The sequence below is a fragment of the Teleopsis dalmanni genome, chromosome 1, assembly GCF_002237135.1.
Source record: "Teleopsis dalmanni isolate 2A chromosome 1, ASM223713v2, whole genome shotgun sequence".
NCBI lineage: Eukaryota > Metazoa > Arthropoda > Insecta > Diptera > Diopsidae > Teleopsis > Teleopsis dalmanni.
This window is the reverse complement of record NC_051846.1, coordinates 18,466,654-18,482,244: the sequence shown is the minus strand read 5'-3', so window position 1 is coordinate 18,482,244 and position 15,591 is coordinate 18,466,654. Positions and strand designations below refer to the sequence as shown.

Here is a 15,591-nt window from a genome sequence, read left to right as displayed (position 1 = left end):
ACCCAGAAATTAATTTTATACATAATTTATTTTATTTTAAATGCTATATATGTATATGTAATGTTTCCTAACAAAATGGCATATACCCAGAATAAGATTTTTCGGTATAAGAAATGAATAATTTAGTGCGGGAGATACAAGGGCATCAAGGGCAGAAAGTTTACTTGGGATGATAAGTTTGTTTCTTGTACCAGGTGTAAATCATCACCTGCAAAAATGCCATTTTGTTAACAACTTTATTTGACGATTACATAGTTCCTCTAAAAGTGTTACGTTGAACAATATAATAATTTTTATTCATGCAGATGTTTTATGTAAACCGTATTGAAGAAAACCATAGAAAAGCCTACATATATTATTTAAGTCAATTAGCGTAATTTTGCAGATACAACTGTAGTTAGAATACTTTAAAACGTTGGATTAGGTTTTATATGAATACATACAATACATTTATCTGGTGCTTATTCTGCACAGTCCTAGTTAGTCGTAATTCTGTATATTGCACTTTATAAAGTCCTTCGAAATGTGATTTAATTTCACATAAACTGCTAGGATATTTTCCTTTAACTTTGAGCTGTGCAAATTGTAAAAGGAGACACAGTACATGAAGCTATATATATATATTCTATATACGATAATTGTTACAAAATTATTTTGCTAATCCACATTGGGGATACACTAGTGCTTGTGAGTGATGCGTTTAACAGTAATAAGAAGGAAAGTAACAGAAAATAAAAAGGAATGCAATAACAACGTTAGCAATGGAAAATAACAGAAATAGATTAAATAATTGAGTAGATAAAGTTCACAATTTTACGTTAGGATAATGAATATGAAAGTGCTTTTGAAGGAAGAAGAAAAAATAAAAATAATTTGTGATATTTATGAATTTTTAATTTAATTATATTAGTTTTCCTATATACTGCAGATCATAATTTGTTGTAGGCCATTAGATCAAGTTAGTAATTTACGGAATTTAAATTAGAAAAATCTGGTTAAAAGAACCTGCTACAATGTTTTGTCTATGCGAGATTTAAGCGCTATCTTTTATCCAGTGGGTTTTGCATAAGTTGTTTTTGCAATTATGCTTTTGAGTGTTCTGCTATAACACAAAGCAATGTTTGTATATAAAAATTCAGCGAATGTTGCCAACCAAGTACCATGCCCAGCTGAAAAAACCATTCAAGTAAATTCGTTGAAGTTGAAGACAATACTTTGATGTATGAAGAATTGAGGCAGTCACTGACATAGTCATATTGAACTCAGTGCGGCCTACTTTGAAAGTGACAAATTAAACTTTGATTGATTGACGATTTATTTTCGTATTATTTAATAATTCCTCAGAAATTCCGTGACTAATTTGGGACACTCTTTCCAGGGATAGAAAAATGTATCACGAAAATAATATTAGAGTATCATTAGCATCCCTAATAAATATATTTCAACAAAAACAAAACTTAGATGCACTTTTTAATTTAATCTCCTTTAGCGAATATTGTGTTTAATTTAAAAGCTATTTAATAATTCAATATTATTTTTGTAATATAAAATGTAAACTCTAATAAAGCAAAATGCACTTTAATATTGTATTATATTATATTGTCAATCGAACACTATGCAAGTAAATCTTATACATATACAAATGTACATTATTAGATTATGTTTATTCTTCTATTTCAGCCGCCAACAGTATCAGCAAATTTTTAAAAATTATATATTATGAATTTAAAAATTATATCTAACATATTTAAAAGCATTGACACAAGTTAAAAAGCGCGTTCTTCAATATATTTTCCAAAAAGCTATCAAAAACACTTTTGTAGACGAAGACATTTTGAAACATATATAAAAAACAAGATATCAAAATCTTAATGATTTTAAAAAACTAAATGTAATTATTATGATAAACTTTATATATATAAATAGCGACACAAAAAAATGTATACATATTATTGCCATGTACGAGTTTTTATTTCTATATCAATAAATAGTAATTAATAAAGAGTACACTAGTGTTTAATTTCCTATTACTTAAAATAATAATTTTACAATATTAATTTAATACATCCAAATATTTAAGTGAAGAATTATTTTAATATTTTAATTCAGTGGATTACTATATATGAAAATATAAACTAAATAGTTAAAGTTAAAAATTAGTCTTAATTGATTTTAAAGTTAAAATTGAAAGTAGTTTAAATACAGTTTTTATTTATATGTTTTTCATTTTAATACCATTGTACGCTATTAATAATAAGAATTTAAATATTAATGAATAGTTGATTGGACATAACTATAAAGGATATAGTGCGCAGATGAATTATGTAAAGTTTGAAGACAATGTTTGTTGTAACGATGCTATTTACATGTCTTACGCTGAACTCAACAACGATGTACATGTTTTGCTTTAGGATTTAATAAAAGAAAAGATTTTTACATTCCAAATTTAGCTGCTCCTAAACGTGTCTACTTCTTATTACAAGTTATACAAAAAATCTTCTTTTACATAAAATTTTCTTAAAAATATTTCCAATTTTTATTATTTAAAAGTACGTTTTAATATTCATTATATTAAGTTAAGTTGATCATTTCAATTGGAAACCAACTCCACGACTACTCTTCAAGTTATCGATTGCTGGTATCATACGAGCGATTAGTGTTTGAAGATTTATTCACACGTGGGCTGCTCGTAGAATTCATTTCATTTCACATATAAATGAAATTAAACCTAAAAAATAATATATTAGTTTACATTTTTAATTACAAAAAAAAAAATAAATAAATAAATAAATAAAAAATTAATAGGACCAAATAAATGTAAATAAAACTGAATAAATATTTTAGAATGGACTTTACTGTGACAACATTTCCATGTTAATTATAGATAATATATGTATATTGGTGTATATTACTACACGAAAAGCTCGTATTCATTCCAAACGAAATATTCCAATTAATATCGTTACTTAAGGTTTTGAAGAAGGTATTGAGTCCGATCGTTTATTTTGCTGATTTATTTAAATAAAACATATTAAACGTATTAAAATTGTTTTACAATGATTTTGAAAAATATTGTAAAAAAGATAAATACATATATCTTTAAGAAAAATGGTAAGTTTGTCCCTCCAACGCACTTTCGCAAGTGCATGTTGAAAACTACTAATACATGTATAACAGGAACAACTATAGTCATATGAACAGTCAATTAACATTAACTCATGATGTGTGAATAGAGTACTACTTTGGTTGAAATCAAGTGGAAATAAATTTTACTCGTACTATATATTTTTACTCACACAAAACCAAATTATAAATTTTTTTAATTATTGCACCCCTAACTGCTGTGCGCATACATTCAATTGTCATTTGTTATAAAATAAACTAAGCATTAGTTCATTAAAATATTCAAAAATTTATATACTTATGTTTTTATAATAAACAAAAACAAAATATATTAAATGTCGAGTGTGGTGTTATATGCTTACCTGCATAGAGCTTGTGGCAGTGATGAAATTATTGGTCCATACCCTTGGGAATTGTCATATAATTCAAATAATGGAGCTGCTACTAATTTGTAATTTTTAGGTACAGCAAACAAAGCTAAATTAATTAAAGGAAAATAAAAAAATTCCAAATGCAAATCAGTTATATATTTAAGTGTTAGGTACAAAAATTCACTTAGCAGTACGATTTCAAGGCAAACGCAAGCCGCCCTATTATCTTGATTCACGTTTAACTTATTAAAAATAAATTTATATTATATTTAGTTTCCTACAGTACCATGATTGCCATATATATATATATATATATACATACATGTAAAAATAAAATAGTTATATTTACAATATAAAAATAAGTTAACATGTTCAAACACGATAGAGTTCAATTTAGTTTATATTAAAGAAAAAATAAATAATGTTTTATTATATGATTTAACAAATTGTTGACTTAGTTAACTTAATTTACAAACTCGAAGCATATAATTTATTTTAGCGCTGAAGTGTGTGTGCATAATTTTAAATACATTGGTCAATAATAACATTATTGTTAAAAATACATTTAATATAAATGCTAATGCTAATGTTTCTTTTGTGTGCTCGAATTGTTACAAACACAAATTATACTACAACTTTTTGTTAATATAAAAATGTGAAAACAGAATCAAATATTTACGGTTACATTATCTTAAAATTTTACAAAATGTTGTTGCAACAAACTCTTGAACAGATTTATCAATAATTTTTAGACAAGTTTACAAAATTAATATAACAATAAATCGCATTCAATGAAGGTAGAAGACAAAAAGAGTTTGTACAACAAAGAGGTAACAATTTTTCATGTACAATCAGTGACGTAACTAATATAATTTTTTTGTTCTGATCTGTTTGTTCTTTATTTCGGTTTTTTGCATGAGTTCAACTTGAAGTTCTTAAGACAAATTTGTATACGCTAGGTTAGGAACTTCTCAATGTACATCAAAACTGGAGTTCCCGGCCGTATCTAAACAGCATTAAAAAGATATGACAACATTTGTTAGATATTTTCATACTTTTTGATTTTTCTAAAATTTCGCTAAAATTTTCAAATATTAATACATTTGTGTTATATATTGTATATAATAAAGTATACATATATTAGCCTGACTGGAAGATTATGGGCATAAAATTTGTGTAGAATTGTAATAAATAATAGTATAAGAACATTACATATATTACCTTTTTCATGTAATTGGACCAAAAATAATCTTTTATGTTCCTTTGGTTTTGTTATATGAGGCGGAATATAAGGATATTGGGGAGGTTCAAAGTTTGGACGCCACCAATTACCAATTGTGTCCTCAACAATCCACTCTTGCTTAACGCCATCCTGACGCCCTAATGTCTATAATATACTTTAACATATATACTGATACCTTATATTTGTATGATATGATTACCTCTGTCAACAAACGTTTAAGACCTTCCACTTCATCTTCACCGGCATTAAGCTCTCCACCCGGCAATTTAAAAAATGTAGTTCCAAGTTGCAAAAGCAACACATGAGGCAATCCATGCTCGTGGACCAACAAAATACCTTCTACTGAACGCCTCATTCCAATTCGATCAAATTCCTCCCGCATCCGTTGAAAACGTGATGGCACTGAGGGATCCTTTTCAAATAGAGGTTCTTTTGTACCAAACGTATAATTTGTCAAAGGATATCTATAGTTTTTTTACACAAGATATAAAAACAAAAATTTTATTATTTTTTCCACATATTTATTAATGTATTGTAATTTTAAATATACCCTACAAATTTTATAATATTTTCAAAAACTTACAAATTAATTGTTCTGTTAATAGTTAATGATTGACTCGCACTAAATTTTTGCGGGCCATTATTAGCATCTAGCTGCCCTTGGCTGCCTCTTCTTGGCCAACCCGACCCGGATTTATTCGTCGTAACTTGTGCAGCCATTTTCGTTTTCTTGATAAATATTTTTATTCTATGCTATAACTATAATTACTAGTATAATTTTTTATTATTTTATTAAGAATTTATTATGACTTTGAATTAACTCAATTAGTTTATAAAAAACTTTTCCGAATGCAAAATGTGGATATGAGAAATTATTTGTAAAGCAAGCCGGTTGACAGCTAAAATACGGAACCATTTTATTATTTAGGGTTGTATTTTGCAATACAATACAATGTTAGAATTTAAAAATTTTTATAAATATTTTCGTATCGTATCGAAATACTTCGTAATTTCGAATTTAATATTAATGAGTAATATTAATGAGTGAACATTCACATTATAATGACCTTATTTATCTAGCTGATTAACTTTTGTATATCAAAGAAGCTATTAAAGAACTTTATTTAGTTTACATACGAATAACAAAGAAAAAGTATTTATAAAATTATTTATTAAATTTATTGTAAAATTGTAATTAAATGGTTTGTTTACAGAAATTTATCAAATACTTGAAACAAAACAAAACACAACAAGAGAAACGTTAAAATAATCTCCAATGTATAATGTAAACGATGGAGAAAAAAAATGCATATTAACTTATTTTTGTCCTTTATTCTCACAATATAAACATAGTATTACGCTCTTAGTATGTAGTTTACTTATGTTTTACTCGAGTTTTACTACGCGTAGCTCGTGGAACAGACGTATTATAATTATATGATTTTAATTTATATTTATCGATATATACACGTGGAGTACTCTAATATGGCATTTACGCTGGCCGAAAATGATTCATTGAGTGTCATTGAGTGATGGAATGGCGCGAATGCAAAGGAATACATTGAACATACCCTAAATAAAAGATGTTCATGACATTTTGATAGTCTGAGAAAGCTGTTTTTGACATATTTACAAAAAAAGGTAAATAAATATTTGGTGGTTGCATTTTCTTGAAAACGATGCACCTCTTTTTAGAACTTTTACTTCCCAAAAGGTAATTAATCCAAGTTAAAAATATGTTTTAAGTTTATATTGTAAGGTTTGAAAGCATATTTAACCTTAATGCAACATTTTTTTGGCACAGGTCAAAAATCAAATCAACAAGCAAGTTGAAAAATCAGCTGTTTGAAATGAGAACAAACGAACTACAACGAATGTAAACACTTTCAAATGGCTTATTCAAAATGAACCATTTTCGGTCAATGTAAACGCCAGATAAATGTTATGCAGATGATTGATTATAACTTGGATTTATTTCATTCTTATTTGAATTTAATTTGAACAAATGTGTGAAGTAAAATTGTAAAGTAGTAGTTTTTGTTGCCAATAAGTTTTTAAATACTTTATATTAATATCTCAGTCGCAATCTATTTTGCACTTAGAAACACTTGAATACGCCTATTATTTTCGTAGTGTTTTATTTAATACAAACAGGAGAATTGTATTCTGGCAGCCCTGGATGGAAGAAAGAGATAGTTTACTCCGCAACGACATGAAATAAACATCGGTTTTAGGTTGACGCTGATTTCCATACATTATTATTTTGCGGATTATAAAAATTTAATAAAGTTTTTAATAAAATATTATAAACTGTAAAATGTAATAATTCTCGCATTTTTCATTGCATTGTGTAATTATTGACGCGAAAACCACAGTGCATTTATTACGTCTGTAGAAGAAAAAGGCATACAAGAAAAAAAGTAAAATAAAAAAAATTATTTGTGCTATTTAAAATTAAAAAAAAACATTCAAAATTGATCTCAGAATCTGGAAAAGTGCAAAAATTATGAACAAAGAAGTGTACTATGATGGGTGGTTAATCAAATCGCCACCTACAAAAAGAATTTGGCGTGCGGTAAGTAAAATATCAGCAAAAATAACAAAAAACTCAGTTCAGTAAATGAAAACTGCCAATAATGCGAGCGAATTGCTCTACACTTTGAAAAATTCCTACACAAATTCTTGAAGTGAACAGGAACAAATTTTTTGATACACAACCAGAATGACAAAACTAACCACAAAGTGCAGTGTGCAGCAAAAAGCACTGCATTTTTTTATGATTATTGAGCACAATTTCTTCCATTAATTCGATTTAGTGATTGCAAAAAACACAAAGTTTAAAAGCGATAAAAATATTTACTAAGTTGTGGAATACCGATACATATAAGCAAATAAAATATAATTATGTTCGAAAAATTATTTAAAAATATTCTGCAAATATTTAGACACAAAGATGACTGTTAATTTTTAATTAAAGTCTCTTTTATTAGCAGATAGATAATGTTAAAAGCATAAACTTCATTAGTTGCTTGTGTGTTCACTTAAAAAATTTTTGTGGCGTCATTTTTTTATTATTCATCATGGTAATTGCTTTGTTTGTTTTTGTTGTTGCAACAACAAATCAAATTCATAATATGAGTTTTGCTTAGTTGTCATTGTACTTAGCTGACATACTTATTCAAATGCTGCACTAATCTTGGGGAGTAAACGATAGCAATTCTAACGCGGAAACTTTAACTTAAACACAAAAACAATTTCCTTAAATTTTTAAATGGTAAATTTAAATGGTAAATGGCAGCATTGACAAAGGGAATAAAAATCGTCAATACTCTTCACTTAAGCAATTGGGGTCATTTATTGAATTGGGGGGTCACATTGCATTATCACACAAGTCCTACTAAACAAACAAACATTTTTAAACAATTTTAGCTATTAACTTTTTTAACTCCTCATATGTATATATGTAATATGAAAACAATATATTAAGTTGTATAATGCAATGTTCTTAATGTGATAGAAAAAATTGAAGATCCCAAGAGGGTAAAGTGCGTTTATCCTGGATTAGGTGGACAAGACGACCGTTTTTAAGCTAATCAAATGCACACGAAATTTTGCTTAACTATGCAGATATCAGTCGATTTCATAGTAACTGAGTAAAGTAAATTTTCCGTAAATTTATGAATACACATACATACATATATCAACATTAAATTATTTACTTTCAAGTACACAAACCTACATTTATAATACAATTGTTTTTGAAATTTTATCAATACTTTTATATATGGTGACTTATGTAATAAGTTTTCATATAAACTACTTGAGTAAGTAATATTAAAATATTCAAAAATCATGTATATTTTCTATCGTGCCCTTAAACATATTACATATGTTATATGTTAAGTTTGTTATCGAATTAATAATAAAAAATACTGATACTTTATGCCTTATAAAACAGTGTGTTTCATATTAAGATGTTTTTACTTCATGGGGTCTAAGATGAAGGGAGCTTTAGTTTTAATATTAACAGACTTTAACACAGTGTTAAAGTCTACCCGAAGAAAAGATCTTTAGTTGAAAACTGTCAACATTCCAAAAATAAGTCATCAAAATGAGTCTGGACATATTGGAATGCTTTTCAAGACTGAATTTGGATGGGCTGATTATTGCTTAATATCATATTAGACACAGTGCTTGTTTGTTATGCATATAAAAAAAGACCCACGAACTAATTTGAACATTTATTTGGTATAATCCCGTTTAAAAACTATTCGAATAGTAATATAAAGATACATTTTAATCTGCGTAGTTCTCTAGTGTGCAAAGACACAATAGTATAAATCACTCATTTTTTTTTTAATAAAACAATATTAAGAAGTTTTGTGAGATGCCCTGGAGTAATCTCGAGTCATATCAAAAATATAGAGCTTCGCTGTATAAAGAGAAGATGGCATCGCATCTAACATATTTAACCCTTTGAGGAGAACCATCTACTGTCTGAGTAAAAAAAATTAAACAAAAATGAAGCTATACACCATAATCGGAACAGTGAAGTTGCGAGAAGTCATAAGTAAAATAACAACGCTTAATTGTGTAATATGTATTAGTTTGATGGGCCTGCCTACTAATGATATCATTAAGGCTTACCAGACGACAAGCCGCTTTAATTGTTATATTGTTTGTTATAGTTGTTTATTCTTTATGCCATATATATATTTATTTAATTTCTTTTATTGTATTTGCAGTTAATTTGAAATTTCATTGGTATTTTAATAGGTATCTAATACAGCATAGAAGAATGATCAGCACTATTTACGTAAAGCAAAAGAGTACTACAGTGAAATGTGTGTATATTAATAAATATATATTAAATAAAAAACATAATGACGCATTTCTTTGGAACTTGGAACACACTTGTTTTTTGTTGTTTACATATTTATTTTGTTGTTAGTTGTGTGCAAAATGATTATTTGTGTAACAGCTGGAATTTCCTCTATGTGCTATGGTTGGTGCTAAATAATGAGTTCAATTATCTTTCATTATTACTGTATAATTAAACACAATATGTGATGAAAATCATTAGCTCAGCTTACTTTTATTCGTGCTGTCATAAAAGAATTTTTTGTGTATGCGTACATGCACGTAAATATAAGTGTGGTCGACTCTCCAGTAGGAAACGGATCGATCCGTCATCGAAAACGTCTTGAATACATGGACATATGTATGACGGTCTTCGAAAATATTTTCGAACAAATTAGCCAAATGTGTTCAAACACATTTTGTGTACATGTCTCGAAGACTGGATGAATTCATGTTTTACATAGCGGACGCATACGATTGAAAGCTGCGCTACTAATTTAATTTTTTTTACCCCTTTTTTGTTTTTTTCCCTTTTTTGTGCTAATTAAATTGTAAATTTTTTTCTCTGATTAAGACATCGTGCCTTGTTCTACTGATGAAATCGCCCTAATTATCTCAAGATTAAAGACAAGATCCGCACCAGGGAACGACAAAATTAATAACGAATGCTCACGTAATCTACCGGAAGATGCGACCCATCTTATCGCAAATATAATTAACTGTATGTTTAGGTTAGGTGAATATCCTAAGATCTAAAAACAGGCCACAGTTGTAGTCTTCCCTAAACCCGGCAAGGAACCGAAGTTCCCGCAGAACTGGCACCCCATTAGCTTACTGTCAGCTCTGAGACTATTTACATTCATGTTTTGAGCAATTTTTTTGTAAATTTGCTTAAACATACGGAAGCAGTATCAAAGGTCGTCTCGAAGACAATGTCTTCGAAGACCACCAGAGATCCTGGGTATTATAAAAGAGTCCAGCAAAACCAAAACATGAGGGTTCAGTCAGAAAGCCCTCGCTCGTTATCTGTTTTTATTTATTTTATTTTTTTCAATTCTCGACTATTGTTTAGGTGATCCTGTCGTGCACAGTTTGTTGTTAAATGTGTTATTCGAATAAATTTGCAAATAGCAACCAAACGAATATATCAAGATACTGGGAATGCTTTTGTCTATAAACGTACGTTAGAAAGTGTGTAAAAAATTTAAGTGATCAACTTAATCAACTTAACAATTTAAGTTGTTACTAAGTTGATTTGTGGTTGATTGATTAGTGTTTGTTACATATTTTTTTTTACTACATTAGTCATTTTTTAAATAACTAAATGTTATAAATTCTATACATTTGTAAATATAATGACATTTTTCTGCTTTAGAATCTTGCATTTGAAAGCAGAGTATATGAATCATTATCTTTAACTTTATAAGTATGAAATATTTGCATCATAATTAAATAAAGCAGTTATATTACATTTAATAATTTTACTTTACTCATGCATCACAAAAAGTAGTGAAAAAGTGCAGGTGAATTTATCTGTTGAGGTCATCACTGGATAAAGCGTTTACATAAATTTCTTAGTGTATAAAATGATTTAATTTTCATTCTACTATTATTGTTTAATATTTAATGAAATAGGCGTTTGGACGTTATCCTGCAAAAGTAGTTTCTTTAATTTAGTCTAACGAAATATTTGTTCTTTACGAATCCTCCTTTAAAATAAAACAAATAATTTTGACATTACATTGTTCATTATTAAAATAAACTTTTCAGAAATTTAATCGATTAATGTTGTTTTCTTTCTATTTTTTAGTGGGTAAAATACGGAATCACATGAATTATTATTGAAAAAAAAGTGTTTGACACATAAAAAATCCAATAACTCCGGGAAAATTGATTATGAAAACGTTTCGCTTTTTAAGCAATTAATTCGGACACAATATACCCTAAACCAAGTCACAAAGAAAAACAAAGAAATGAATCAAATTGGCCCTTAAGTTTCGGAGCGGTAATAGGAAAGTGTTTATACAGCTACGGTTATGCGATTACTAACACGTCTATAACATATTGACATATACGTTGTCAACATGTTTCGTTGAGTTTTACATGCCATGCAATGTTTTTATTTGTAGAAGACAGCGGATAGAAAATGATCGGATAGAAATGTGTGCAGGGTGGGGTGGTAAGTTGTGTTGTGTTGTCGTGGTGTTGCAAAGTTCATACCATTGCTGTTGAATTTGCATTCGTGGAAAAGCGTTGTTAGTCACACTCTGCATATATAGGTTCGAAGCTAGAAGATAGATAGTATTTAATGTTAGCGAAAGTGTTTTGAGTTTGAGGGAAACTGTAGAATATATATTATTTTTCACATCTACATACTTGCTCTACACTTTGTTTTCGTAAATTGCAGACTGCAGTAAGTTTATTGCTGTTTATGTTTGCTTTGTGTGCTTCTTGTTTGTTTATTTACTATGCGGAATGCTTATCGTTATTCATTGTTTAATTACAGCGTTGGCGACGTCGTTGGTTTACACTTAAGCAGGGTGAGATACCTGAGCAGTTCTGCCTTGAATACTATACCGACCGCAATTGTCGCAAATTGAAAGGCGTAATCGATTTGGATCAATGCGAACAGGTCGATTGTGGTCTGCGATTAGAGAATCGTAAGCAGAAGTTTCAATACATGTTCGATATCAAAACACCAAAACGTACATATTACTTAGCAGCAGACACGGAAGAGGACATGCGCGATTGGGTGAATTGTATCTGTCAAGTATGTCACTTACATGATACCAAGCAGTCTACTGAGCTGCAGGGTAAGAAATGCCATTTTTTTTAACTCATAATATAATTAAGGTAATTTGTACATATATTTTTTTTTGATTGCAGATGAGCAAAAGCGAGCCTTTAGCTCTACTGCTTTGACAAATTCTACAGACAATACTACTACAACATCACTTAATTCGTCTACTGGTATAGTAGTTACAGGTGGAGGAACTTTGGACAATTCACGACAACTGATTAACAATATTTTGCGTCGCCCTAATACAGATGTTGTATTATCCGGTGTGGTGGATCAACAGCCACGCACAGTTACTGCATCAACAATTTTAACAGAGACTTTCCACAATAATTCAGAATCTGCTTATGTAAATACGGAGTATACAAACAGGGAGACGTTAATTTGTGAAATGAGTTTCGACAAAAAGGAATTATCCGCAGCTATTGCAGCAACTCCGCAGACTGATGCAAATACACCAAAACCTTCAAGTTCTCCTGCAGCTGGAGTAGTTTATTTAAATAGTCCTGTGCTACAGGCATTAGTAGAGCAAGAATCGGCACGTTTAGTTATTAATACAAACGGTGTTGTCCGCAAAATACCAGAAAATTTAGTACGCACAAACATACAATTATTGTAGTACTTTAATTTAAAAGATAACATATATGTTTTTTTTTTACTTTTTAGGTGCTAAATAACATTCCATTACCAGAAAGTCAACAAAATAGCGTGCAACCATCACCTGCACTTAGTACAGCATCTGGTCCGTATATACCAATAAGTGAATGCTTCTCGGGAAGTCCTAAATTTTTGGTATTTTCTTAATAAACATTTCTTTGTTAACTGTACTAATAAAATTTATCAATTATATGTTATATTTTTAAGGTTGATAGTAATAATCCTTCGACACCATTAAATAACTTGGATCCCAAATTTTATGACACACCACGTAGTCATAACAACATCGGATTAAATCTTACTAATGATCAGTCCTACTCACCGAAGATAACTAATTGTAGTTTGGTAAGTGAATTTAAATTAATTTGCTTTTATCTGAAACGAATTTAATATTTATTTGTGTAGCAACAAATGAGTTTAGCTAAAAATCGAAGTCATCGCTCAGACTCTGATTCCGAAAGCGTTTTCACCGATGACGATGAATGGACTCATCCATTACCATTAAGAGAAAACCTTGGTAAATATTTATTAGTTTATTAAGTAAATTCGATGCAACTATGATATAAAACATATGTATTCAAAATCGTATAATTACATCTTCCTCTTTTTTTTCTGCCAATACGTAGTTCATATCAATAAATATATTTTTTTACAGATCGGAGTACCCGACCTTCAGATAGTTCTATAGAGAATGAGTCGTTTGTATTAACTTATTCCCAACGTTTTTCGAAAGTTTCAGATGAAGGTGGTAAAGAGCAATTGAGTAGTCCGACATCCACACATACACTTGACAAATTAGCAAAAGTGCTAAAAAATAAAAACAATTTAATATTAGATATTAAAGAAACAGAAAAGTAATTTCTCCTTTAATTGTATGTGTTATTAATCTTGTTAATTGTTTTCCCGTAGAGTACCACGAGATATTCCACAACTCTCAGACACCGAAAATACTTCACCAGCTATTGGGCCACGTGATGCTACATCTGTAGTTGAAGAGAGTTATGATATACCACGTTCGCATAATCTGCCATATCATAATATGGCACAATTTTTTGAAAAAATGACTAGCCCTGAGGCGAATCCCATAGCTGCGTCTACGCCTAATCTAATGGCTTGTTTGGAATCTGGCTTAAACACGCCGGCATCTGTAAGGACTTTACCACGACATTATTACACAAATGCCGCTCCAGCTAAAGTTGAAGGGACAGTGTTTCGTTACGATTTTATTGAACAAGTAAGTTATAAAACAACTAACATGAAACACTCTGGTGCAATAATGATGTACATTTGTATACAAATTTTTACAATTTAGTGTGATTTACCACCGGTAAATAGAAAACTAAAACCTAAGGTTAATTCAGAAGACAAACCGCCGGAGGAAGTACCCGCAAAACCACCAACCATAATATCTGTATCTGCGGTGCCTGTTGCACATTCACAACAAAATTCACCCACAACAGTAGACATATTGTCAAACAAGTTAAATACTGTAAATGTACACTCGTGCAATGCCAATGAAAATAGCCCACTCTATCCACCTTCAGTGGATCGTAAGTTAAAGCCGAATGTTTTCAAGGTACGGTTTTCAATAAAATTTCAAAAAAATTATCAATCAAGTAATTTTATTTATATTGATATGGTTGTAGGCAAGCAACTCAGGTTCTATGTTCACATCAGCAAGACGTTCAACAGGTGTGCCGCTTTCAATGGTGCTACCTAATACTAATGAATCCTATGTAATGGAAACACGTACATTACCGCGTCAGCCAAGAACAAATTTTGCTGTTGGCACAACGCAATCTGTTGCACAGATGAGCAACATTTCACCTGGATGTGTAGTACAACATCAAAGAACTGCTTCAGCCGCTGCCGCGATGCATGTATTACCCGAAATACAAACCCCACTACAATTACCACCAAAAAACGAACACAAATTGCAGTACTTTGATTTAGACGTTGCTAATCTTCCAGCGATAAATCGACAAAGCATAAGTGTAGGAAATTTATATGCGCAAGGTCCAAGTAAATTGACTCTGCCAGCCGATCCATCAGCTCGTGTGCCTATTAAAAGTAGCGTTGTCTACAATTCCGTTGATTTTATTAAAACTGAAGCATTTCAGCGAATACGTGAAGAGCGTAAAAAGAAAAGCGAAGGTGTTAACAATAACAAATAATATTTTAGATTTAACTGATTTGTTGCTTTTATGTATTTAGATTTTGCTATTTTTACACAAAACATTTACAAAAATTTGATGCTATATCAATAAATGTCAATATATATGTTAAGATATATTTAAATAGTGAGATTATTTTTATATATGTTAAAATTTATTTGTTCATTACGTTTGTATATACGAAATCATTTGGTTATATAAATGTACAGTTCATTGGGTTTTGTTAATATAAATATATAATTTCATTGATATTTTATATTTTAATGAAGAACATATTTATAACAGAAGCTTTTGAATTTATGTAAAATTTGCAGTCTTTCTTTTAATTTTCATATTAATGTGCAATAATATGTAAAAAATTTATCA

General features: G+C 29.5%; 2 protein-coding genes across 3 annotated transcripts; one reads left to right on the top strand and one right to left on the bottom strand.

Moving 5' to 3' along the window:
• Nucleotides 1-5,624, bottom strand: LOC119668973 (cleavage and polyadenylation specificity factor subunit 5). Of its 2 annotated transcripts, XM_038078677.1 has the most exons (5): nucleotides 5,321-5,624; nucleotides 4,937-5,201; nucleotides 4,716-4,881; nucleotides 3,486-3,600; nucleotides 1-2,728 (listed from the first exon to the last, which is right to left on the bottom strand). In XM_038078677.1, the coding sequence occupies exons 1-5, from the start codon at nucleotides 5,455-5,457 to the stop codon at nucleotides 2,707-2,709; spliced, it is 705 nt and encodes a 234-aa protein (XP_037934605.1). In that variant the 5' UTR covers nucleotides 5,458-5,624; the 3' UTR covers nucleotides 1-2,706. The 2 variants fall into 2 exon arrangements, with proteins under 2 accessions (XP_037934605.1, XP_037934606.1); XM_038078678.1 differs by lacking the exons at nucleotides 1-2,728; nucleotides 3,486-3,600 and adding an exon at nucleotides 3,980-4,500 and having other exon boundaries at nucleotides 5,321-5,556.
• Nucleotides 5,625-6,915: 1,291 nt separating this feature from the next.
• On the top strand, nucleotides 6,916-15,282 carry LOC119666097 (protein daughter of sevenless). Its single transcript, XM_038075372.1, has 10 exons — nucleotides 6,916-7,312; nucleotides 12,104-12,410; nucleotides 12,484-12,986; nucleotides 13,061-13,186; nucleotides 13,259-13,396; nucleotides 13,457-13,568; nucleotides 13,707-13,905; nucleotides 13,961-14,285; nucleotides 14,364-14,627; nucleotides 14,698-15,282. Exons 1-10 carry the CDS (start codon nucleotides 7,244-7,246, stop codon nucleotides 15,223-15,225), a joined length of 2,571 nt encoding a protein of 856 aa, XP_037931300.1. The 5' UTR covers nucleotides 6,916-7,243; the 3' UTR covers nucleotides 15,226-15,282.
• The last annotated feature ends 309 nt before the right edge of the window (nucleotides 15,283-15,591 follow it).